The sequence below is a fragment of the Moschus berezovskii genome, chromosome X, assembly GCF_049115385.1.
Source record: "Moschus berezovskii isolate FMDL1 chromosome X, NW_MosBer_1.0, whole genome shotgun sequence".
Lineage (NCBI taxonomy): Eukaryota > Metazoa > Chordata > Mammalia > Artiodactyla > Moschidae > Moschus > Moschus berezovskii.
Genome location: NC_142488.1, coordinates 62910597 through 62936370, shown reverse-complemented (window position 1 = coordinate 62936370; position 25774 = coordinate 62910597). Strand labels below are relative to the sequence as shown.

General features: G+C 51.7%; 1 protein-coding gene across 8 annotated transcripts; it reads right to left on the bottom strand.

Moving 5' to 3' along the window:
• Window positions 1-1712: 1712 nt before the first annotated feature.
• MED12 (mediator complex subunit 12) lies at window positions 1713-24254 on the bottom strand. 8 transcript variants are annotated; one of them, XM_055438519.2, is made up of 46 exons: window positions 24008-24254; window positions 23372-23476; window positions 22974-23165; window positions 22681-22837; window positions 21449-21630; window positions 21151-21261; window positions 20780-21034; window positions 20263-20409; window positions 19998-20097; window positions 19731-19867; window positions 19235-19366; window positions 18768-18894; window positions 18070-18299; window positions 17480-17560; window positions 17174-17344; window positions 16827-16971; window positions 16610-16660; window positions 16165-16283; window positions 15835-15978; window positions 15236-15399; window positions 14901-15032; window positions 14265-14492; window positions 13944-14088; window positions 13657-13777; window positions 13198-13299; window positions 12984-13097; window positions 12560-12735; window positions 12202-12381; window positions 11094-11165; window positions 10515-10648; window positions 10185-10346; window positions 9836-9947; window positions 9578-9667; window positions 9033-9142; window positions 8667-8802; window positions 8268-8429; window positions 6926-7387; window positions 6573-6723; window positions 6209-6417; window positions 5976-6050; window positions 5829-5883; window positions 5666-5753; window positions 3708-3933; window positions 2469-2594; window positions 2216-2297; window positions 1713-2000 (listed from the first exon to the last, which is right to left on the bottom strand). In XM_055438519.2, exons 1-46 carry the CDS (start codon window positions 24104-24106, stop codon window positions 1957-1959), a joined length of 6543 nt encoding a protein of 2180 aa, XP_055294494.1. In that variant the 5' UTR covers window positions 24107-24254; the 3' UTR covers window positions 1713-1956. The 8 variants fall into 8 exon arrangements, with proteins under 8 accessions (XP_055294494.1, XP_055294497.1, XP_055294490.1 ...); XM_055438522.2 differs by having other exon boundaries at window positions 6926-7300; XM_055438515.2 differs by having other exon boundaries at window positions 5666-5883.
• Window positions 24255-25774: the final 1520 nt, after the last annotated feature.

Here is a 25774-nt window from a genome sequence, read left to right as displayed (position 1 = left end):
CGCGCACCGAGGGGGCGCGCTGCGCGTGCCCGGACAAGGGGGGGCGCGGTCCCTGCCATTAACTCCTTTTGCGCCAGAGATGGCTCAAGTCCTGGGGCATGGCCCAGTTCCTCCCAGGTTCAAGCACACTCTCCCCATCCTCTCTCTCACACACCCCTCAAATCACAGATAGATGATCTTCCAGGGCAGCTAGTTCAAACTTTATCTTCAAAGCTTGAGACCTCTAAACAAAGGGAGAAACTGAGGCACTGCCTGCAGGAGTCCTCAGTCACACTTCATGAAGACCAGCTTCCAGCCCACTTGGTATCCCTCACCGCTCCTCAGCACCAGCACCACTCAAGCGCCAACAATAGGTGTGTGTGTGGGGGGTGAACTTTGCCCTCATCCTGTCACTCTCAAAAAACGTCAGTGTTGTTCCTTTCTGTTGGGACATGTCAGACTCCGGCTGTCAGCGTGCCAGTTGTCCAACCATGTCAGTCTCTCCCACTCCAGACCCGGCTGTCTCAGTGTCTTGTGTTCTGTGTGTAGGGCACCTGTCCAGTTTCATTAGCCCACCATCCGAAGCCCCTCTGAGAGTTCCTTATCCCAGCCAAGCCTCTACCCGTATAGTTCTTCAGAACGTTTCTGTCAGGATAACACAGGGCAGAAGAAAGCTTCAGGCAGTTATGTTCAACTTTATCCTGTTGGACAGTTCCTCTCCTTGAGCAAAGGCTTCGTGGACCTCAGAGGGACTTTTTTTTTTTTTTTTGTAACTTGGGTATTGATTGGTGCTCCTGGCTTTACCAGCACACCTGACATTTCCCAGTGCTAGAGTGCAACTATGCCTGGATGGTATCCTGAAGTTGTCCAATCATCAGGTACCACCCACCTATGAGGTTGGGACTGGCCTCTTCCAGCCCCACCAGAGGGCTCCATGATAGTAAACTAGTTGCTTCTCATGGATAGTCTTAGATCTTGAGCCCCAAACCTGAAGGCAAGGGCGCTGAAAACGGCTGTGCCACAGTTCCAAATATGACTCCAGAGCAACATTTTTGAGTTTTCTTTACTCTAAGATGGGAGTGAGGAGGTCACTCCAGGTAACTGTGAAGATGGACCATGTGAAACAAGCAGTTCCAGCAACAGAGCAGAGAGAGAAAAGGGCGCTTCCTCTCACTGGCTTCTTTTCCTCCTGGAACCATTCTGTCCTTCCACCACCTATGTGATGGCAACACTTACCAATGGAGGTCAATGTGTTGTCCCAGAAATGTGACTCAGGGAACTTCTCTATCTAGGATATCACTTGGTGCGTGATGGGGACCATACAAGGTAGCCCAAAGGATAGGCAGTGTCTGTCACCCCCACCCCCCACCCTGAAGCTTATTCAAAACCCAGCGTGTGGGGTGGGTAGAAGGAGAATCAGGTTCCAGTGATTTTTCCCCTGATCCAGTGGCTCCTCCCCAATCTCAGCAGTGTTTCCTCCATGGAGACAAGCTATACAGAAGCCGCACCATCTAGATGAGAAGATGAGCTGCCCTTATTGAGAGACTAAGGCTCCAAGTTTTAACGTGTTGCCAGGTTAGATAAAGGAAGAGAAGGTAGCAACCCAATCAGAATTCAGAAATGTAGCGGGTGGAAGGTGAACAGGAGAGATGATCTGAACAGAATGAAGGTGCCGATTTCCTGGTCCAGCCCCCACACCCTTCCAAGAGCCCGCCCTTCCCGGACACGCAGATTCACACACTTCCTTTGCAAAGAAGCTCTGTGTATTGGGTGCAACAGCTCTGGGGTCTCTATATAAATAATATACAAAACCCAACAGCTCAATGCCTCACATTAACAAAAATACTAAAAACTCATTAAAAATCGAGCCTAAGGGAAGAGCCCCAACCACTACTGGTGCTAGCCCGGGAAGAGGACTGGGAATTAAAAGGAAACGGTGGGGCCACATCCAGTGCACAAGCAGTTCCTCCAGGTGGCTCAGTAGCGTCCAAATATGTTGGTACTGGGCTGTGGCTGGGTGTCTGTGAAAAACCAGAGACTATCAGGGATGGGCAGCTGAGCGGGGGCGAGGGTCTGCATGAGGAGAGCCACTCAGGTGCCAAGGGAAAGGGGTAGAAGGCAATGCTTCCCCCCACAAGCTGGCCCTGAAGCAATCACCTCAGCTACTTTGACCTCTACCCTCCCTCCCCCACAGTTATTCTGTGGGGGCACTCCTTGGGCAGGAAGGCAGGCTTACTAGAGAGCTGTTGTTGGAGCTGCCGGACCAAAGCTGCTGTCTGTTGTTGTTGCTGTGTCTGCTGAAGCCCCTGGCGCTGGAACTGAGGTGAAAACAGGACATGGAAGATGGAACTCGAATGCTCCCCATCCTTCTCCATCCTCACATCCCCACCCCTCTGTAGAGGGTCTGGGCTTGCCTCCTGCCTCTCCCTAACTGCACATGCTGCCGCCCTAGTGGCGGCGGGGGGTAGGGGCTGGAGTCCAGCAGCTACCTGGGGCTGGGACTGGGGCTGGGGCTGAGGAGGAGCCGCCTGCTGCTGCTGCTGCTGGTGTGCTTGTTGCTGCTGCTGTTGCTGCTGCTGCTGCTGCTGCTGCTGCTGCTGTTGCTGCTGCTGCTGCTGCCGTGAAGACAGAAGAGATCCATGTAAGGAGAGCAAGGGGCTGAACCTCAGTGGTGGAGGGACAGGGAGAGCAGAGCAAGCACAGGGAACTCTGGGTCTGCTGCCTTCCCTGCTCAGGGAGCTGCAGAGAAAATCTAATCTGGAGTGCCCAGCAGATGACCCCCAACTCTCTCCAACCGGGACCCCTGGAAAAGGGTGGGGGGAGGGAACTAGCTTCTCAAGGCCCCACTATGTGCCAGCTCCCCTGCGGGTACTTAAGGTACTTGCACTGCCTCATTCTATCTTTCCGTCTTTTTTAAAAAAATCTATTTATTTTTAATTGAAGGATAATTGCTTTATAATATTTGTTTGATTTTGGCCATACATCAACATGAATTAGCCATAGGTGTACATATGTCCCCTCCCTCTTGAACTTCCCTTCCGCCCCTTCCCACCCCTCTAGGTTGTCACAGAGCAGCGGGTTTGAGCTCCATGAGTCATACAGCAAATTCCCACTGGCTCTAATTTTACATGTGGCGCTGTTGCTGCTGCTGCTAAGTTGCTTCAGTCGTGTCCGACTCTGTGCGACCCCATAGACAGAAGCCCACCAGGCTCTCCCGTCCCTGGGATTCTCCAGGTAAGAACACTGGAGTGGGTTGCCATTTCCTTCTCCAATACATGAAAGAGAAAAGTGAAAGTGAAGGCACTCAGTCGTGTCCAACTCCTCGCGACCCCATGGACTGCAGCCTACCAGGCTCCTCCATCCATGGGATTTTCCAGGCAAGAGTACTGGAGTGGCTTGCCATTGCCTTCTCCATTACATGTGGTAATGTATGTTTTTCAGTGCTACGCTCTCAATTCATCCCACCCTCTCAATCCCTCCGCTTGTGTCCACAAGTGTGTTCTCCATGTCTGCATCTCTACTGCTGCCCTGAGAAAAGGTTCATCAGTACCATCTTTCTAGATTCCACATATACGCGTTAATATGTGACATTTGTTTTTCTCTTTCTGACTTACTTCACTCTATATAATAGGAGAACCACCCAGAAGAGCCTGTGCCTCTCCATGCCCTCTTCCCCCTCCTCCTCCTCCTACGTCTCCCAGGTCCCAGATGAAATCCCAGGGCCTTACCCGCAGGATCTGCTGCTGCTGCTGCTGCTGCTGCTGCTGCCGGATATGGTACTGTTGCTGCTGCTGTTGCTGCTGCTGCTGCTGTTGCTGCTGCTGCTGTTGCTGCTGCTGCTGCTGCTGCTCAGGCAGGATGGAAGCCGACCGGATGCCGGCCTGGACACCCTGGGGGCCCAGTGGGGTCATGGTACCTATCATGGGTGTTTGCTGCAGTGTCTGGTGGGAAAACCTACAAAGACAAGGAGAGGCAGAGATCAAGGCATGGGCTGTCGGGGGAGAGGGGCAGATGAGCCCCAGGTCTCTGACCCCAAAGAAACACCAACAGGTGATTTCATTAGCTTCTGTCACCAACCAGAAGAGCCTTTTTGGCTTCTGACAGATTACTAAGCTGGGGAATGAGGAGCAAAGACAACCCCCTACTTTAGTGTCTCCTAACCTTCATGGTTAGGGATTTTTCAATTCTGTTGTAGCTGTTTTTCTCTTATGAAAATGAAACACAGTCTGAGCATAGGCTAGCTATTCTATAAACACTCACTGAGGTTGTTCAGCTTATTACTATCGTCAGGGTGTTGAAGACTGCTGAGTTCTATTGCTCCTTACACTTTCCTGACTCCAATCTGTACTTCACCTCAACAGGCTACTGGCTGGGTCCCTGTCTCATCTTCTGTCACCTTCCCTTTGCATCCTCTCCACGTGGTGGTGGTTTAGTCGCTAAGTCATGTCCAGCTCTTGTGACCCCATGGACAGTAGCCTGTCAGGCTCTTCTGTCCATGGGATTCTCTAGGCAGGAATACTGGAGTGGGTTGCAATTTCCTTCTCCAGGGGGTTTTCCTAACTCAGGAATCGAACTCAGGTCTCCTGCATTGGCAGGCAGATTCTTCACCAAGTGAGCTATAAGGGAAGCCCATCCTCTCCACGAGACCCACGTTAATTTCTCAACATGCCCAAATCATCACATCATTTTCCTGATCAAGAGCACTTTCTGGGATTGTGTTTCAACCCAGTGCCAAGCATTCCAAGCTCTCTCTCAACCTGTCCACTCCCAGCCTATCCCTACTCCTTCCCTGGCATGAATCTTAAACTCCAGCCAAGCTCTTCTCCTACCTGTCCTCCCAGCCACCCTACATGTCTTTGTTAATGCTACGTCCTCTACCTGGGATCCCCCTCCTTTTCCTCCTCCCCACAAATCCAAATCACAGCTATCCTTCAAAGGCCAACTCAGGTCTGACCTTCTTCATGAAACTTTCTCTGATGACTTAGGCCCACAGTGATATCATCCCCCACTTTGTCTGAATTCCCATTTTATTTCACAGCACCCAACTGCACAGCTGATTGTATCTTTCACTACCACATTCTCTAAGTACTCTTCTGAATAAGTCTCTTCTTCCCAGCTAGAGTAAAAATTCTGTGTGGTGAAGGACTTTGGATTTTTTTTCAAATAGTTTTCCTCACCCCACCTGGTCCTAGCATAGTGCTAGCCACACAGTGGGCACTTAATCAGTACCTCTAAGTAAGGGACTTTTCTTCTGGTCCACTCCCCAGTGTTCTCAACCCTAAGCTGCAGAACCTCAAGACATGATTACAATGTCTTAAGTAAGGCCTAACTGACATTCAGTAAGGTGGGAGGATGTGTTCGCTGGTCCATTCCAGCACTAAACTGCTCTAATGGTAGTTGGATGACTCCTTCCCACACACTGCATCTATGAACTCTGGGTCTTTCCTTCTCATAAGCATATAAGTGATTTATCCTCTTTGGTTCTCAAAGAGACGCTGGGAAGCAGGCGTGAGAGAACTGGCCCCCAGAGCCCCTTCCAGCTCTGGCATTTTGTGTTGACAGGCCAAGTGGCCAGGTACGTGCTCTTGAGCCTCCAAAAGTTCTGACTAGTCTCACCACATCCAGGCCCAGGTTTTGCCAAATCGAAAGCCTCAGGGTCTCCGCCATCCCTGGCTCACTTGGATACCTTTGAGTGGAGGTCAGCCCGTGTCCGTAGGTTGGGGCCTGCTGGTGCACATAGCCGCTGGGCCGCTGCTGCAGGTGGCGAGTGGGATCTACAAGAGTAGGATTGGTAGAAGGGTGGGTGCTCTGGTAGGGCTGGCTGGAGTAGCTGGGGGGCACCATGGTACCTGCAGGGCCTGTGTGCTGCTGCAATCCCACATGAGAAACATAAGGAGTATAGCCCTGGAGGGGAGGAGGAGGGAGGACGTCAGAGCCTGGGGCGTGCAGACCAGCCTGCCTTGAGCTCCCCAAGCCTCCCCACCTTGCGCCCTTACCTGGGAGGTCTGCAAACCGTACGAAGAACTGGGAGTCATCTGATGGACAGATGACTGTCCCAACATCCCCTGACTCTGTTAGAGGGAAAAAGGAAACAAACTCAAACTCTGGAAATGCTTTCTGCCACCTCGTTTCTTGCATCTCCCACTCTGCATGTCCTTGTGAAGACCCCAAATTCCTGTGACCTTCAAAAGCCCCTCTCCCTGACGGCCCTCCCTACGGCCCCTCTCACTATCTTTGCCTGGAGCTGTTGGCGCAGGCGCTGTCCTTGGGGCACTGCAGGTTGCTGCTGTCGGTACACAGACGTCTTGTAGGAGGCAGGTTCCAGTCCCATGACACCAGTCATGGTCGTGGGCAGCACTCCAGGGTAAGGTGGGCGGGTAGGCAGCTTCTGCATCGGTAACCGTTGCACGGGGCGGTATGGATCCACGCGGGGGCCACCTGGAAAGAGGGGCCAGCTGACCTCTTTAGGCTCATTGTCCCTCCGTCCCCTGCTCAGCACCCCGCGCATCCATAGCTCCTGGGAGAAGTGGCATCGCCCTTCAGATGGGAGGAATGTTCGGGTCAGTCCCTCGCACCCAGTGGCTGGTACTTACCTGCCGGCAGTGGCTGGTTCTGGGTATAGAGGCCTATGGAGTTCTGCCTGTAGCTAAGGTGGGAGATGGAGCCAGGGTTGGCATGGTGCAGGAGGTCTGGAGGCACTGTCACTCCGTAGGGGCCACTTCGGCCTGGGCCCATTCCATAGTCCTGTGTGAACAGCAGGGGAGGAAGGTGAGAGGGCTGGGGTCAAGTGGGAAAGGAGGGCAGAACAGGAGGTGGAGCTATGTGGCTTATTGTTTTAATTCTAAAAGTACTCCTTCCTCAAATGCCCCCAGCCCTCCCACAGCCAGGATCAGGAAGAGAGCGGGGCTGGGAAAGACACGCATGGGACGGCAGCAGCGGAGCTCACTTCCGTCTTGGCGGCAGGCTGGCTGCGCTTCTTGCCCTTGGTGGGCTTCTTCTTGCGTTCCTCAGTGCTGGGTGGAGCAGCTCCAGGTTTGTCAGTTTTGGGGGGCTCTGGAGCCTTTTTCTCAGGCTCTAGCAGGGTGGGGGCAGGGGGCTCCTCGTCTTCTGGAGGCAGTGGCAGCGGCTCCAGGTAGTAGGCGCGGGGCCGGGGCCTCAGGTGTGTGTGGTACAGCAGCAGCCGCTGCTGCTCCTCTCCACGGGCCACGCGCCGATCCACCCGGACTGTTCCAAACCAGCCCCAAGACAGTGGCGCTGATGGCTTCAAGCCCTCAAAAAGATCCCAGGGAGAGATCTTTTGTTTGGTGGAAACTTGAAGACCCTGCTCCAGAAAATGAGAAATAGTGAGCTGCTGAAACTTGGAAAATATAACATAGACCTTGAAGGCTTGCAGGAGAGGGAAAAGTATCTGTTGGCAACAAAAGAAAAAAAAAAGTTCATGGGTAGATTCAGGGAAGACGGCGAGAGGAAGACAGACAGACATGGATATACACACAGGGGAGGGAGAATGAAGAGGGGACGGTAGGGAGCAGAGGGAGACAGAGACAGACACTGACAGTCAGAGGAAGACAGATATAGAAACAGGAAGGCAGAGAAAGAAAAGGCAGTGAGAGACTGAAGGCAGCCAAAGAGACAGACAGAGACAGGGAGAGAGAGAAAAACAGGAAGAGAGAGACAGGCCGAGAGAGAGAGAGAGACACAGAAAGATAGACAGAGACAAATAAGCAGGAAAGCAATGAAGAGAACACCTATAGGAATGGGTTGGGCTTCAGACTTGGAACCCCACATCTTTATTCTCCTCTCCTTCTACCACACACAATTATGATTACTCAATAAATACTGCAACTCACAGAAAGAGGGGACGAGAAAACTATGCTGAGATAGGTGGATGGGAGGACAAAGATGCAGGGATTAAAGAGATGTGGGCCAGCGGCCAGGCAGATAGGTGGGGTGCAGGTTGGGGTGGAACAGGATGGGCTGTGGGTGGGGCAGAGGAAAGAGGTTGGGGTGCTGAGAAATGGGGGGCAGGTACAAAGGTGGTGGGGATGATGGGTAGTGGGGAGGGGTGAAAGGAGAGACCAAGGAAAGAGAATGAGAATCCCAAGACAGGGAGAAGATACTTGAGGAAAATTAAGTGATTATCTCAACACCCCAGGGATGGTTCTTGCTTCCTCCTGGAGCCCGATGAACTTGTTGCAGCTACAAAGTTAAAGCAGGGGAGGTTCTGGCCCAAAGGGGAACAAAGGTGGGAGGCAGGAAGCAGGGGGCGGGAAGATAATGGAACGTGCCTCCTTCTTGAAGATAGAGTCGAAGCCAGCAATCTTGTTGCCCTTGGTGTCGATAAGGGAGCCCTGCGGCTCACACGTGATCACATCTCGAGTCGGCTTGGGCAGTGGCAGCAGCTGGTAAACTTTTTCCAGACTATCCGACTGGCGTTCCGCCAACTCTTTCTACAGGCACAAGAAGACGGGACAAGAGTTTCAGGACACAGGAAACAAGGAATGGGACCTCTCAGGGGCCAGCATAGAAGCTGGCCTGAAGAAAACCCTCAGTAAATCCTCACTAAACAAGTAACAAAGAAGACACAGACGTGTGAGGGAAGGGTAGGCGGGCAGGATGATGTCACTGAGGCTGGACTCCCTCAAGGAAGAGGGAGGAGGCCTCTAGGCCTCGCTCCCTCCGCTCACCCGCAGCTTCTTCACCAGGTTCATGTAGGCACGTTTGTTTTCCTCCATGCTGCCCTGGGAGATGCTGGACATGTCTGCAGCTAGGGTCCCATTGATGAGCACGCTTAGCATGTCCAGGACAGTGGTGAAGAGCTCGCTATAGCAGGAAGCCAGGGAGAAAACCAGAGGAGAAGGAGTTTCAGACAGACAGAGACGGCCGGCTTGGACGTGAGCAGGGAGCAGGCACCCAAACTGTGCGAAAAACCCCAGACCCTGGAACTCAGAGCCCAAAGCGTCAGCCACATCTACTGCCACGGTCATGCACCTGGTTTGGGGAGGGGCTCCTCTTGGGGACGAAAGTGGAGGGAGGGGAGGGGGATGCTTTACTTGTTGGACTGCATGTCGACAGTGCCGCTGATGATGATCTCCAGGAGGAGCACAGCCCACTCCGTGGTCTGCTGGGTGCTGCGCTGCACTGTGTCAAACATGCCCCCCACCTGCCAGGGCCACAACAAGTCCGTCAGATGGCTCAGGGGCGGAGGCCAGCCTTTAAGGAAGCTCAGATTAGAACTGGGCTATGTGATCTCAGGCCAACGACTTAATTCTCGACCTCTCTGGGCCTTGGTTTCCTTACTTATATAATGATGGAGTTGGACCAAAGGACGTCCAGGATCTCATTGAACACTCCACAATAGGTGTCTAGGGCTTCTCGGGCCCAGCCAGAATCTATAATACTGAGACAGGGTCCCTGCAAGGATACAGTCTCCTTAACCACTTTCAGGTCCCACGTCCTTCAGGAGAGCTGGGTTAATTCGTGAAGATCCAGGCGAGCCTGGGCCCTCATCTGCATCCTCGCCTTCTTGGGCTGGGGCTTCTTTGTCTGCGGTCCTAGCTCCACCCCTTTCCTCCTTCTTCCAGGCTCCCCCTCTCACCAGGTTGAGCCGCAGTTTGAGTGCCTCATGCATTAGCTGCTTTGGTTTGCAATCGTCTAAATACTGGTCATCTCTCCAATTATTCACAATCTAAGACAGAAACAAGTACAACATACAGCTCAGGGATTTTGTCGTGTCCATGCCAAAGCACCCAGGGTGTTCTTGTCAGAAAATACTGAAGATTAAGAGTACATAAGTGGCCTCTTGACTTCATCCTCCTCTGCCCTCCTGCCTAGCTCCAGGCCCAAAGACCCATACCTGGTGGACCTGGCTGTAGAGAGAGGTGAGGAGTCCCTCACGCTGCTCATCCTGCCCCTTCAGACATGTCAGCACCAGGGATAAGAAGGGCTGCTGGCTCAACAGGGACATGCTAGAGATAGGAGGAGAAGAAAAAGAACAGGACCAGGTCAGGTGACTTCCAACCTCATTCCTCTAAGCCCCCGACTCTACTCTTTTAAGATCTAGCCTCTTGTCTGACCATCTCTCTTCTCCTCCGATTGTACCTTTTTCTGATTTTGATCCTTACCTCTTTGCCCCAACTTCTCTTCCTCCCTGGGCCTCCTCTCCTTTCCACTCCGCAATCCCAGCCCCACAACAGCCGCTTTACCTCTTCTGCTTTTGTCGATCACGTTCTTTGCGGGAAGAGGAGTCCAGGTGCTGGCCATTCTCCAGTTCTTCCCCAGCAGCCTTTAACACATGCCCCTGGACTGAGGTGGGCAGTTTGGCAATGAGAGGAGCCACCAGCCATACACCTGAGCGTTCTAGGGAGCTGGAGAGATGGCATGCACAGGGTTACAGAGGAGCCAGGCAAGGCTGGAACAGTCCCTCCTTTCTTTTCTAGATGGACGTGCCTGACATCTCCGGGCAGCTGAAATCACTTACACTACTGGAAGAGAAAACTCAGAAGGGGATGGGTCCTAACACATTTTTACTCAACCTGAGCACAGGCTTGGTCTTGCTGCTGCTGGGCATGTTGCTTGCAGAGTTTCCAGAAGATGACCCTGTCTCTGCAGACTGTTGGAAAACCTCGATTGTGGCCTTGGCAATGTTCTCTAAGAGGGAGTTCATCTCCTAAGGAGGATGAAAGGCACAGGGGAGGTAAATAGGTTAGCTGGTGGCAAAGGCAAAGAGATAGTAGGAGAGATAGGAGCTGAGGACAGAGGAAGGCACTCGTGGAGGCTGATGGGAGGGTAGGGATACAACTCTGTTGGGCGTCATGCCCTCCAGCACCTTGTAGCACTTCTCTAGTGCCCCACCATCTTCTCCTTTACATACCCCCTTACAGCTGTGGCCACAGAAACAGCCTCTACTACCACAGCTGCCAACCTTCCCCACAGCTCAGTGCCTCAACACTCTCAACCCATGTCCCTTATCATTGGCTCCACATATCCACCATCTTCCCATCCTCTCTTATCTCCAGACCCCAAAGATAGAACCTAGGCTCTTCTATGGCAGCCCCCTTCCCTGAAACATATTGTTGGAAGTGAGCATTGGAGAGGGTCTGGGAACCACTCACATTGTTAGGGGTCTGCTTGATCATGAGCTGCAGTTCCAACGAAGACTGGCGCATGGTCCATTGGTCCAAGTTCTGTGACAGACCCCATCAGCAAGCTAGTCATCACTGTGTCATCCCAGCCACTTAATACCCTGATGCCATCCCCTGATCTCTCACAGCTTTGAATCACATATGCCTGGAGGTCTGAAAGGGCCCTCGACTTCCCCTCTTTAGGAAAGATCACACTTAAATAATCCAAAATGGCTGAAAAAAACTATCCTATTTCAAATGTGGTTTTGGAAAAATTTCACATCTTCCCCAGTTTCCTGCTCCAGAGCCTCACATTCCTCAGCATCAGGAAGTTCTGCTTAATGCTTAACTTAAATCTTTGATGTTGAAGTTGAAGCTCGCCGCTCCTGTTTTTAAAGTCCTTTACAGACCCGAGGGCTAGTCTTAGTTAATCTCTCTGAGGCATTATCTTCTCTCAACTGAAGAGGCCTCATTCCTTTAGGTTTTCCTCAACAGCTTTATTTTTCCACCCCCCAGTCACATGAATGTCTGCAGCAGTGTGGTGAGGCAGGAAGGGTGCAGGCAGACCTGAGCTCCTATACTGACTCTAAACTTACCAGCTGCGTGAGTTACTGAACCTCGGGCAAGTTACTTAACCTCTTCAAGCCTCAGTTTCACTGATGCTCAAACAGGGATATTCATACCTACTTCAAAGGGTTGTAAAGACTAACTGAGGAAATCTACATGGAGTGCTGAACATGGTGCCCAGCATGAAGCAGCCACTCAATATGCAGTAGCTTTCCAACAGCATTACTACTCATCACTGAGCTACGACCGACATGCCAGACACATAAGACCAAAACCGAGACCTCCCAGATGCTCTGTCTCCTGCTGATAAGCCAAAGCCCTACTCCAGCCAGTTGTGTGCTCTCACCCAATGGTCCACTCTTGAGTCTAGACCATATTGGCTTGACTTCGAAACCCATGCTGGAGCACCTTTTGTCCATATCATTCATTTTCCTACTTAATTCCCCCTCTCTTTTTCTCTCAAGGCTCCCATCATTTCACTTCAGGTTCAGGCTCCACCGCTTCCTCCAAGACCCCCGTCACCTTGGCCTACCTGGAGAATGCGCTTGATGCGTTGCCGCTGCGGGTTTTCCCCGTCCTCGCTGTCCAGCAGCCGATGCGGGTAGCAGATAAGCTGCATGAGGCGCTGGGCCTGGGCACTGCTCAACACTGGGTCTTGCAGGTCATTGCTGTCCTCACACAGCGATTTGAGGCAACGCTCTCCTACCCACTCCTGAGGAAGCCAAGAATCAGGACTGGGGCAACTAGTGAGGGGCTTAGGAATAAGGGGGATGGACCAGGGGCTGGTGAGGGACAAGATGTATGGCGGAGAGGTGGTGTGATCATGACAGGAAACAGGACTATATTATATAGCAGCATTTAAGAGGTCTGCGGGAGAAGGTGAGACTGACCTGCTGGCAGATGCTGCGTAGCACATACTTGGCATAGACATCCAGACTGGCTGTCTCCACAGAGATGTTGCGGCCACCCTGCCTCCGACCGCCACTGCCACCTCCTCCCTCCTCCTCTGGAAGTTCTTCTGTTCCTCCTGTCACAGTGAAGCCCGAACCCTTCAGTTCCGCATCCCCTATGGTTCATGGGCGGGAGATACAGAGGGCAAAGTGAGATTCCAACGCTGTGTGGAGACCTTCCCCAGAGTCACAGAAGCAGTACTCCCCAAATCCTGCCCTATGGGACAGAAACATACTTCCCTCCTTCCTATCCTCCAGAAAGGTCAGAGAGACCACCTTTAGGAGACAGAAAGACTGTCCTTTGTAGTTTAGCTGGCATTCCACCCTATACACACTTTTGGCACCACTCTTTCTACACCCATACCAAGTACAAACACAGCCTTGAGAACAGCAAACACAGCTCCATCCACGATGCGGTTCTGGGAGGCAGCCAGCAGGTGGCGGTCACAGGAGGAGCGGATTCCTACAGTAGGCTTGTCTGGGGGAGAGAGCTGAAGTCAGGTGAAGCCAGAGTAGAAATGGTGGGGGTAGGGTAGCCACACTATCCTTGGCAGGCTAGCTTGGACGGAGTCACTTACTTCCATCCGATTGGCAAGGATTGAGTTGAGGTGTCTTAAAAAGGTGGAGGAGGATGCGGCAGGTAAGCCGGGCCCCTGGCTCAGAGTCCTGTTCACTGCAAGCTACAGAGAAGACACAGAGGAGGGGAAAGGATGAAGGTGGGCTATATGTGGGTTTGTGGGTGGTGAGGCACTAAAACGGTGGCTGAGGTCAGGCAAAAGGAGATAACACATTGGAGGAGAGGTGAGGGAGCCAACTGTTCTATAGTGTAGAGGGGAGAACCTGGAAGGGTCAGGAACAGGGAAGACTGGGGATACAGGTACCGGGTCAGAAAGGGGCCCCTCCCAGCCTGAGGCACACAACAGAATTGGCTTCTGGTGCCACCAGGAGCCCCACACTGGACAAGGAGAGTATGGCCATTGAGTGTGTATTGACATTGGGGATCTAGACTTTCTAGGGGTCACGAATTGGTAGTTTACCAGCATTAAGGAGTGAAGGGATGGCCGCACAGCGAATCAGATCCTCCAGGAGCAAACACTGCCGAGCAATGAGGATGGCAACAAAAGTGGCCAGGGAGTCGTGAAAAGACAGGTCACTGACCTGGAGGAAAAAAGCAGACACACACCAGGACTCAGTGTGCAGAGAGTTCCTCTACTCTGAGTGCTGGGCCTCCATTCTGCATAAAGCTGTCCCTCCGCTCTCACAGTCACTGGGAGCAGACTCCTGCCCTGGGGATTGCCCTGTGCGCCCCCACCCCCAGTCTCACATCTACATTGCAGAGGAGGTCGTTGAAACCACAAGTGCCATTGTTAGAGGAGCAGCACAAGGCCTTAAGCACTCCCAGCCACTCTGCACTCAGTGACTTGCAATAGCCGGTCAGCTCTGCACACAGGATGGCGATGTCATTCACCCTGGGGAAAAGTACAAATGCCCTCAGCAAAAGTCTTGTTCCGGCAAAACCTCAGACTCATTAACTTTTCATCTCCACCCCGGCTATAACCAAGGTTGTGGCACCTCCCGGGCAAGTCATCCCTCCCAACATCAGGCGGGAGCGTGGTGCCCATGCCTCACTCAGTACGCCCCATACCTATCCGAATCATGGTGCCCCACACAGACGTGCATAAGGGCATTGCAGACAAAGCTGTAGCGGTTAGCAGGGTTCTCACTAAGACTCTTGCCTAGCCCCGTGTAGGTGAAGGTGTGAGCGGCGGGGTTCTCTAAAGTGTCGATCATGAACTCGGGTGCCCAGCGCATGTTGGACTCTGACGGCTCCACATTGCAGTAGATGGTGTTCTTCACTTTGGAGCAGAAGTCACTGCAGAGGTAGGGGAGAGGAGAGAGCAGTACTGAGGAAGTGCTAGTGAGCCAGAGGGATGGTCAGGAAAGAGGAGAAAAGAACAGAAAGGAGAAAATGAGGGACTGAGGGCCTTAAGGCAAGAAGAGGGGAAATAGGACAAAGCCGACCAACTGGGCGGGAAAGAAACCCAGTGAGGGTAAGGCACAGGGGCCCCAGAAGGCCGGGAGGAGGAGCCTGGGCCCTGCAGGCGTGGGCTGGAAGCAAGGCTGATGAAGAAGGAGGCCCACTCTGGGGACCAAGAACACTGTCCCCAAATGACCCTGCAGACACAGCAGGGTGGGAGGCTGTGCTCTGCTCCTGAGTTAGATGCTAGCGAGGAGATGGATGAGGTCCCACTCTCTACCCCTTACCTTCCACCTCTCTTACCTGAAGAGTTCCCCAAATTTGCTCTTTAAATGGCTACAGGAGGTGTACAGATCATAGAGATATGCAAGGATACAGCGTTCTGCAGAGGAACCATCGGACCGGTTCATCCCATGCTTGACTACGCCACACAGCCTGTCGAGAAGGGACAAGGTCGTGCCTGGAGCAATGGCAGGTCTGGGCGCCAAGATTCCTGTCCCTCCGCAATGTTTTCTCCCCTCCCTACCAGGAAGGCACGCACTTCTGCATTGCGAGAGCCCTATGTGTTCTCTGCAGGTCATTTCCAAAAGCCTTCACCAGGGCCCCATGGGTTTTGGTTATTCTGAAGCCCCACTTACCCCTCAAAGACCTGTGCCATCTGGTCCTGGTTGAGGATGAGGCAGGCGTGATAGTGGCGCAGGACAGCCACGATGCACAGGCACAGGCTAGTGGTGTAGCTGCCCACCAGATCCGAGGATTTGAGAAGCAGTTCGGCCTCGACTACACTCAGTTCATTCAGCAGCTAGCAGAGTGAGTTGGGGTTGAAAAACAAGAAGCCTCGAATGTTATACATCATTTCATTCCCCTTCCTGTGAGAAAACTGGAGCCCTTCCTGCTAGAGATGCCTCAGCCTGGAAGGGCCCCAGGGGCATATGCCACTGCCCTTTATTCTATTAACGACAAGCCACATCAATGATCTACCCAGTATCCAGGATACAATCCTATGAAGTCCACAGTGGAAGGACAGTCTGTGCCCAGTGCTCTAATCCATCTCTCAGGCCTCCCCAGGGAGCACTTGAGTCTCTATTCCTGCTGGCTTAGCTCACAGGCCACTCCCCCCACACTAGCCTTTTGGTCCCTCCAAATAACCTGGGACCCTGGCTTGAGCCTCTGCTCTTGTCCTTGTGACCCTGTACTGCACAAACTCCCTCCTCCCTCATCTCCCCAACTCCCCTACCTGAATGGCAAAGTCGATGAGGCCACTGATGCTGAGTGAATATTCCATGAGGTCGAAGATAAACTGCACATGCTGCACCAGAGGCAAGTGGTACGACATGCCAAGGGCAAAGCTCGTGATCTGCTCCAGAACATTCCGGGAGACCTGATAAGGGCAGCGGGAGTGAGATGGGAGTGGAGAGAGGTGAGAAGAACCAGGGCAGCAGGAAAGGATGATGGGGAAAGGGGGTGACAACAGGAGGCTTAGCCTGCCTGGGGGAGAAAAAAGGAGAGAAGGAAAATAGGACAAGGAGGCCAGAATGTGGGAAGGGGGCTGGACTTAGGCCCACACCTGAGCCGTGACCTGGTGTTGGTCATAATGTGAAAGGTGCTGGAACTTAGCAAAGATATCCTCGGCAGTGGGAAAAGCTTCAGGTCGGTTTCGTCGCCGCTTCTGTCCATCTTCCCCACCTGAGGGGACAGTTGAAAGGGACCAGTCAGGACAGGGAAGATAACCAGGCAACTGGGGGTGGGGGGGTATGGAGAGAAGGCTATGGTGGGGAGGGAAAGGGGAAGGAAGGGAGGGAGGGAGGGAGGAAGGGAAGGAAGGAAGAGGGAAGATGGGAAGGGAGGGTCAAGGAAGGGGTAGGGGAGGGATGAAGGGAAGGGACCAGTGAAGCAAAGGTTTGAAGGACCACAGACTATGTGGACCTTAGAGGAATACGTACAGGGAAGTGCTAGGTTGAGGGAGGGAAGGGAGAGGGAGGGCGGGTAGTATGGGGCTTACTGTGAGGTACCTAAGAATGTCAGGTCTCCAGGATTCAGAGGCACAATAGGAGCAAGCTGGTCTGCAGAGGGGGGGAATGAGGGGGGAAGTTTCAAAAGGACTAGAGCTCTCAGGAGACTCCAAGAGACAGGACATTGGGACATGACTGGGAGTTCCCTATGCTGGGGAAGGGAAGACTGACTAAGGCGCTCTTTGGGGGAGATCCATTTCAGGTGCTTCAAACCCACCAGTTTCTGCTGTCCCCTTGCGGTTCAGAACCTTCAGGATATCCTTGGTAATTTTCTTGATGGCATGGCGGGCATCATCTCGCTGCTTTCCCACCCCAAACAGTACGACCAACCGCTGGTTGCACTCATGGCTGCATGACTCCTCCTGCATCCCAGCGGCACCATCAGACTCCAGCAGGGATCACTCTCCCTCCTCTCAAAAGCATGCTCCATGCCCCTCAGCACCCCAGCATTCCAACCCTTCCCAGCATACCACACCCTCAAGAACAGCTCCAACCCCTCGGCAAAGTCCTTGGACAGAAACCTGGGCTCAAAACAGAGGGTCGGAAGGTGTTGGTGAACGGTACCTGGGGGATGGGAAAGTGTGTGGCATACTGCACATGCCGCGGCTGGTCATAAAGAACCCCAAGGGTTCCTTCTAGCTTCTCCTTGGGTGGGGGCTTCACCTCCTTCTCAACATCTGGTTTCTCAGGGGATGGACTGCCCTTCCCCTCACAGGGCATAGTGGGGGAGAACAACTAAGAGAAAGGTGAAAGGGCAGAACGTTTAGAGGAAGACAAAGGGATTGAGGGGGGTGCACAAAGAAACTCCCCAAAGTGGCTTAATGGAAGGACCTCAGGAGCTGGATGCTTCCACACCAGTATGTAACTTACTGAGAAATCAGGCTTCTCCATGTCCTCAAAGAGCACACTGGAGCTAGGGTCAATGTCCATAGACTCTGAGAGCCCTGGATCCTGAGTGTAGAGAACAGAAGCGAAGCTGCTTTAGCCCTGAGGAGCTGCTCCCCACCATCTCAAAAGGTTGATTGGAGTTGAAGAGAGGAGCCCATACTAGGAAAAGCACTGGTTCCAGATCCAAGCCCTGACTGGTCCCTTAATCTCTGCAGGCCTTGGTTTCTCTCAGCTTTAAAATGAGGATAAGGATACCTCATGGGGATGTGGGGAGGATTCCCTGGTGGTCCAGTGGCAAAGATTCGGCACATTTCCTGCCACAGTCCCTGGTTGGGCAACTAAGATCCCACAAGCTGTGTGACACAGCCCCCCACAAAGAAAAACAATACCTCACAGGTCTGTTGTGAGAATCAAATGAAAAAAGTAAATAACTTGAGAGTGCTTGCTAAACTGCAAAACACTAAGCAAATCCTACCCTCCTTACTTGGTAAAGGATTCTCAGAGGACTCCTGGAGCCAGGAAGATGGGGCTATCAAGAAGAAACAATCTAGGACAAGGAAAAACTCACTCACCTCCAGCTTGCTGCTGCTGCTGCCCTCAGCCTCCTTGCGCTCTGGGTCATCAGCCGGGTCATCAAATGGAGAAGGAGGCCGGGGACCAGGGGCTCCGAAAGCAAGGTCCCCTCGGGAGATGAGGGTGCAAGTGTACATGTTGTGGGAGAAAACATCATGTCGAATCAGTTCACAGAACAGCAGTACCAAGTTAAAGAATTCCACTCGCTCACTCTCACTTCGGGGGTCCGCTGGAGAGAGGGAAGGAGAAAAGATGAGTTAGAGGAGCACGAAAAGAGTCAGGCAGAAAGAAAGAGATACACCAAAGGCATGGTGCTACTAGGTACCTGAAGTAGACAAGAATAGGAATGACTCAAAAAAAAAAAAAAAAAACAACCCCAACAAAACCAAAACTATTGAGGGATGAAGTGTGGTTGGTTCTACTCCACCTTCTGCCCCACACACCATCTCCTAAAGGAATACAGCATCTCTGCTATTTATACGTGAAAGTGCATCAACTGCATGCTCTCATGCTTATTCTTGTCTTTATTTTTTGACCCTGTTGAACTGTAAGATGATCAAAGACTAGAATTATGTTCAAAAGTCATTATGCCTAGAGCTCAAGACCGAAATATATCCCAGAAGGCCCTTTACTATGCTTTCTGATGACAGGATGGCTGAGCCTAGGCAGAGGGAACCAGAGAGTGGCAGGTCCATACTCAGCATGGGAGCCTGTGTATCCAGAAACTGTAAGAGGACATCTTGGAAAATGGGAGCACTGGGAGCAGAAAGAGAGCCAGAGGCAATGGAACCCTTCTCATCTGCAGCTTCCGATTCTCCACAACGCTGTAATATGAGAGAACAGACTGTGAGCTTGGGTTTCAACTATTTCTTCACTCGTCCATGTGCAATCTTTGAACTACTGACTGTTCTGCCTCCATCCCCAATGTTTTTACTTCCACTCCCCTCCCCTGACTCCCATTTTCTTTACCATCTCCCAATTGCACCTTGGTCGCTTCTCTTAACTCTGACATGGTTCCGCTCCTTTCTACTTTTGCCTTATGTCCTCAACTTTCCCTGTACATTTTCTACCACTTCTTCACTCTCACAATTTCAACTTTGGTCCCACTACCAGCTCAATCTGGCTTCAATCCCCACTGCCACTGCCCCATGGGCTGCCCCTAACCTCAGCCTCAATCTCTGCCTGTCTCTTCTCCAGCAGCTTGGCTACCACCATCGCACGATGCCGACCAGAACGTTTGCAGCTGACAGCCCATTCACACAGTAATGATACCACTGCATCATCATCTGAGGAGATCTGGAGACCAAAGGAAGACAGGGTAAGTGAGGTAGAGTTGAGGACAAAGAACCAAGTTCCAATGTCCCAGCAACTAGACTCCATCTTTGGAAAAGGCAATGGCACCCCACTCCAGTACTCTTGCCTGGAAAATCCCATGGACGGAGGAGCCTGGTAGGCTGCAGTCCATGGGGTCACACAGAGTCGGATACGACTGAAGCGACTTAGCAGCTGCAGCAGACTCCATCCTAAAATAGCCTAGGCTCAGTAAGACAGGCTGTCTCTTCAGACATCCTCTGGCTTCAGTGCCTCACCACACTTTCCCCTCATATATACTGTTGCTTTTGCTCTGTTTTTTACTTCTCTTCCCCTTCTTGCTTATTACCTCGTGCCCATCCTTGCTAGGCCCCAATCCAAAGATTCGATTACAGAGGGAATCGAGAGAGTTGCTGAAGTCAGAGCGTTCAAAACTATGGCTGTCCAACACTTCCAAAGTATGGAGTACTCGTCCAATGGTGAAGCCTAAGGAGGAAAAGTGGTAAAGGGGACTTAACTAGAGGCCTGGTCTCCACCAACTCTCAGATCTGTATGTCCTTACCATCCTGATCCTTTCCTCAAACATTCTTCTTGCTGTCTGTCTTCTGGCACCCACCTGCAGTAGCTTCCTGGCACTTATCAAAAGACCAGCGAACCTCAACGGCCTGTCCTCGCTCCTTGATCTGTTGCTCGATCTCCCGCAACTTTGCACGGACCTGCAAAAAGAAGGGCTTTAAGGATACAGTAAAGCATAAAAATAAAAAAAAGGCCAGGGCTCCAGGCTAAAAGAACAGTAGCAGGCGCTAGGTCACTATTTCTGAATGGGTAACTTCTGTCACATCCCAGTCCCCTGGGGGTACCAGGCTATTGGTCAGATTTACCTGCTGAGTGAAGGCACTGTTGCCCTCTGGCATGGGCAGGTTGGAGGGGGCAATAGGCAGGTGGTCCAGCGGTGAGCCAGTTTTGATTCGACTATCAGTCAGTGAATAGTGCCAAACCAGGGCACTAGGACAACACAGGAGGATGGTCTGCCAGACAGAAAGAGCTAAGTCAAACTCGGTTTCCATGGCTACCTGTCTAGAAGCCCATTATAAGACCCGACCCTTTGGTTTCTGATCCAAAGTCATTCTGAGTCCCTGGGGTGGCACCACTCCATCTCTGAGCCCCTCTTCTCATCTACCCTCCTAGAGGCTTTGGGTCTGCTATTTAGGCCTGGATGGGTATTAACTGAAAAGGAACTAACACCCCATGAATGAGAAGCCAACAGTTTCCAAGCAAATTCTCAGTGCCTACTTTTGTCCCCAAGTTAGAATCACTCCCATTTTCCAGGACAAGCACCTGACTCTTCTCAAGATGCCTCTTAATATTAATACCTGCATGGGACCCCCCAGTACCTACCTGAAGGATACAGCTGAGGCCAAAAACTAGGGGCCGGTGCTGAGGGCACATAAGCAGGTCACTAAAGGGTGTGGAGGGTGTGCTGCTGGTTGGGGGCTGAGGAGCAGGGGCGGTGGGCAGTGTGCTTGTCGACTGAGCGGACATCACATGAGATGAGTGACTGCTCACTCCATCCAGCTGCAGGGCCAGTCTCCGTGTGCAGAAGTAGGCAAGGCGGCGGGAGAGGTATGCAGACTGAACAAACTCTCCAGAGTACTGTGAAGACACGATGATCAAACCCCCCCCAGTTCTCTCCAAGGGACACAGCACTTTTGCTTTATATCTCCTCAAATCCTCCTGAGACCCCCCCTCCCCCAAATCCTAGGCCTTACTCGAAGCAGCAGGGGCAGCAGCAGTTTAAGCAATTCATCCTCTCCAGGGCGAATTTTCTCAAAACACTCAAGGACCCAGGTCAGGAACTCATGTCTGTCCAGCATTCCATCCTATGGACACCAGGGGTGGGAAGGGGATGAGTTTTGAACAGGGACTATTAGAGATGAGGCAGAGAAAGTAAATGAAAGGACAAGGAAAACCACGAGTGGAGCAAGGTGGCAGGTGGACTCTGCTCCATGTTGGCAGAGTATGAGGTCAGGCTCACTTCCATGCCACATGACACACTCTCCTTCCTACCTGAAACATGAACATGGCCAGCTTCTCGTTGTAGTCCCACTGCCGGATTGCCATCTCAACATCATGGGGCAAGGGCCCTATAGTGGAGCCACAGCCCCCACTTCCAGCAGGTCCTGGCCGATAGTATTCAGCCATCTTTTGAAGCTGCTCCCATAAGCACTTGGTGATGATCTGAGTCCATTCTAGAAAAAAGATGGGAAGATGGCTATTTTACAGTGTCCCTCTGCTTAGAACACCTTCTGTCCCCCACCCCCACTCCCAGTCACCATGTTTCTAAATCCTATTCATCCCCGTATAGGCTCTAGTCAAAGGCCACCTTCAACAACAAGGTCCTACTGTATAGCACAGAGAGCTACATTCGATATTCTATAATAAGCTATAACAGAGAAGAATGCAAAAAAGAATATAGATAAACACACACACATATGTATAATTGAATCACTTTGGTGTATACTAGAAACTAACACAACATTATAAATCAACTATACTTCAACAAAATAAATTAAAACAAAAACCAAATGTCACCTTCCTAAAGCCTTTCCAGGTATCCCCAAAAGAAAATAACCTTTCTGTTCACTGAATTCTCAAAGAAACTTCTGCCTCCACTTTTTTTATATTACATAATATTATTTATTTATTTTTGGCTGCTCCAGGTCTTCATTGCTGCACGTGAGCTTCTCTAGTTGTGGTAAGTGGGGCTAGCCTCTAGTTGTGGAGTACAGGCTTCTCATTGCAGTGACTTCTCTTGTAGAGCACAGGCTCTAGGGTGTGTAGGCCTTCAGTAGTTGGGGCACATGGGCTTCAGAGCACAGGCTCAATAGTTGTGGCTCTCAGACTTAGTTACTCCGAGGCATGTGGGATCTTCCCAGATCAGGGATCGAACCCATGTCTCCTGCACTGGCAGGTGGATTCTTTACCACTGAGCCACCAAGGAAACCCCTGCCTCCACTTTTGACACTATGTTTCTATATTTAATTATGGGATTTGTACAGAAGCCTTAGCATCCCTACTAGACTATAAGCATCCTAAGAGCAGGGATTAGGTAGTGATTATCTTTATAGCCCAGTGCACATACAGTAGATACTCAAGACACTTGAAGTTTACTAACTGAGTGAATGCAAGATACAAGCAGAAGCAAGGAATATAGATGAGGAAGGAGAGTAATTTCAAGGTTTCTCTACCACTCTTTGAAGTGATCAGTGGTAGGACCCTTGGTACTAGGAGTTACTCACCTGTGAAGGGGTCAATATGTCTCTTCTTAACCTTGGTCTCTGAGATTGCTGCATAGTAGGCACAGGTCATCTTAATGAGCCAGGCGGCCCGCATCACAGGCACTGTGTATTTGGCTAAGTACCCAAACACTTCTTCCTTCTTACTGAAAATGGGGACCTGAATGGACATTGCAAACAGTGAGACCTCTCTCACCCCAGTGAGCTGACACCCGTGTACTTCAATCTGAGAATCAGAGGGTACTTGGTACTCACGTTCCCCTCTTTGGCCTGAAGAACAGGAAACAGTACCTCACCTTTTTGGCTAGTTGTGTGAGTGGCTTGGTGCCAGCCAGATCAGTAAACCAAGTGTTTATGGCACTCTGGGATCGTGCAGTCACCAGCCAGAAGTTGTCCTTCTGGTTCACTTGGGGCTTCCTTCGACCAATGTCAGGGAGGGTGTTACAACGTAACTTCTCTGCAATGATGCTGCTGAAGTTGGAACTGATCTGAGGGAAGAAAACTACACCTCAGGGTGGGAAGAAGGGGCAGAAAGGTGGCTGTGCCTTTGATGGGCAAATGCCAATGTGGTAGCATTAGGTTACGAAGGAAAACACCGCCAATTAGGTCATCGCTTTACGTACTCCCAACCCACGGCCTTTGCTCCCTCTCAGATGCTTCCAGCCTTTTCCTTCAGCCTGACGGGTTGTCTCACCTTGGCAGGATTAAAGTTGACATTCTTGGCAGTGCCATGTTCATCCCCAGAGACAGCGGGCTGGTTATTGAAACCTTGTTTTACATTCAAGGCCGTTAATTCATCCTGAGGCAGGAAAACAACATTTTAGCTTTTTTCTTCCTTGGGGGAGGTGGTGGTGGTGGTGGAAGAGGGCAGAAGAGAAGGGAAGAAGGGTGGAAAAAAAATAGGAAAAGGATTGGGGAGTAGATAACACATTGTTATTTAAAAATAATATCTTATATTCATTTGGACCCTGCCCTCACCCCCACAGTACTAAGATTCCCAATCCCCAGAGCTTGCTCAACAGCACTCTTCCCCTGCGAGTTTACAAGCAGCCTTAGTTCACCCAGACGTCTCAGACAACTTTCGGAGGTGTGTGTGTGTAGAGGGGGCGCCTCCGGCGTGGCCCCAACATCACTCCGGGTTCTAGCCCAGGAACCAGCCCCCACCTCCCGCAGGTCTTACTCTCCGACACCAGTCCACTTTACTCTTCCCCCTTTCGGGACCTGCGCTCCCACAGAGCCGCCCCGCCCCCGCTTCCCCGAGCCATCAGTGCTTCCTCCTATGGCGATCGCTGGCCCCTGGCCCCCCGGGAGCCCGAATTTCTGAACTCACCTCCTTCTGTTTGGGATCTTGAGGGTACACATCAGGAGGCCCCAGCCGCGGCCGCTTCAGGGGCCGGTGTTCGTAGCTCAAGATCCCGAAGGCCGCCATCTTGCCCAGCCCGTAGCTACAGAGGAGCCAGCCGGGCCCGGTCGCGGGGGGGTGGGGGAGAGGGAGCCGAAAAGAGGGGCGGCGGTGGCGAGGACGGCAGCCGAGAGACTACAAGGGGCACGTTAGAAACTCCCGATCGCTGCCGGAAACTACCGAAGGAAACCGAGGGACGCCGGGAACCGTCTGACAATACCGACCGCAGCGGGGGCGGGCCCAGCCCGGCGTGGGGCGGAGCTCCGCGCCCCCGGAGCCTTTCGGCTCCCGCCGCGGGAGGTGGATTTCACTCAGTCAAGATCCCTGCAGCGTCCGCCAGTCGTGTGCTGCGCTGGGGATACGAACCTGCGAGGTGGGAGGCGGCCGAGGCGATGAGCTCCTACTGGAACTGGGTTCTCTGAGCCTCTCTCAGTTCTCGGCTTCGAATAAGGGCTAGATCGTCTGTAGGAACTCTTGCCTTTTTTAACCGCTTCTTCGTTTTCGCATCTGAAAAATAGGTATACTACTAACACCTCCTTTGAGGGACTGTTGGGAAGATTAGAAACTATATATGCATGAGAAAGCACGTGTTAAACCCTGAAAGGTCGGCTCTAATCCCTCAAGGTCTTTACGGTCCATCACTGAGGTTCTTAACCTCTTGTGTTTCACAATCCCTTTAAAATGCTGATGGAAGCTAAGGCCCTTCTTCCCGAAAAAAAAAATGCGCATAGAGATATACAAAATAGATACTTTCTAAGAAAAGGAGTACGTCAAGGCTGTATATTGTCACCCTGCTTATTTAACTTATATGCAGAGTACATCATGAGAAACGCTAGGCTGAAAGAAGCACAAGCTGGAGTCAAGATTGCTAGGAGAAATATCAATAACCTCAGATATGCAGATGACACCACCCTTATGGCAGAAAGTGAAGAACTAAAGAGCCTCTTGATGAAAGTGAAAGAGGAAAGTGAAAATGTTGGCTTAAAGCTCAACATTCAGAAAACTAAGATCATGGCATCCCGTCCCATCACTTCATGGCAAATAGATGGGGAAACTGGCTGACTTTATTTGGGGGGGCTCCAAAATCACTGCAGATGGTGATTGCAGCCATGAAATTAAGAAACGCTTACTCCTTGGAAGGAAAGTTATGACTAACCTGGAGAGCATATTAAAAAGCAGAGACATTACTTTGTCAACAAAGGTCCATCTAGACAAGGCTTTGGTTTTTCCAGTATGGATGTGAGAGTTGGACTATAAAGAAAGCTGAGCGCTGAAGAATTGATGCTTTTGAACTGTGGTGTTGGAGAAGACTTTTGAGAGTCCCTTAGACTGCAAGGAGATCCAACCAGTCCATTCTAAAGGAAATCAGTCCTGGGTGTTGATTGGAAGGACTGATGTTGAAGCTGAAACTCCAATACTTTGGCCACCTGATGGGAAGAATTGACTCATTTGAAAAGCCCCTGATGCTGGGAAAGATTGAGGGCAGGAGGAGAAGGGGACGACAGAGGATGAGATGGTTGGATGACATCACCGACTCAATGGGCATGAGTTTGGGTGAACTCCGGCAGTTGGTGATGGACAGGGAGGCCTGGCATGCTGCGGTTTATGGGTTCGCAAAGAGACACGACTGAGCTGAACTGAACTGATACAGATTAGATACTTTGTAGCGAGATTCTTAGGCCCTCTCCTGAAGTT

What these genes read in the sequence shown, in the direction of transcription:
- MED12 (XM_055438515.2), bottom strand. Translation starts at nt 24,106, where the DNA reads ATGGCGGCCTTCGGGATCTTGAGCTACGAACACCGGCCCCTGAAGCGG. An exon ending in GATCGACAAAAGCAGAAGAG is followed by an intron (nt 9,948 to 10,184) that starts GTAAAGCGGCTG and finishes TCCTATCTCTAG; the next exon opens with CATGTCCCTGTTGAGCCAGC. An exon ending in GTCGACATGCAGTCCAACAA is followed by an intron (nt 8,803 to 9,032) that starts GTAAAGCATCCC and finishes TTCCTGCTATAG; the next exon opens with CGAGCTCTTCACCACTGTCC.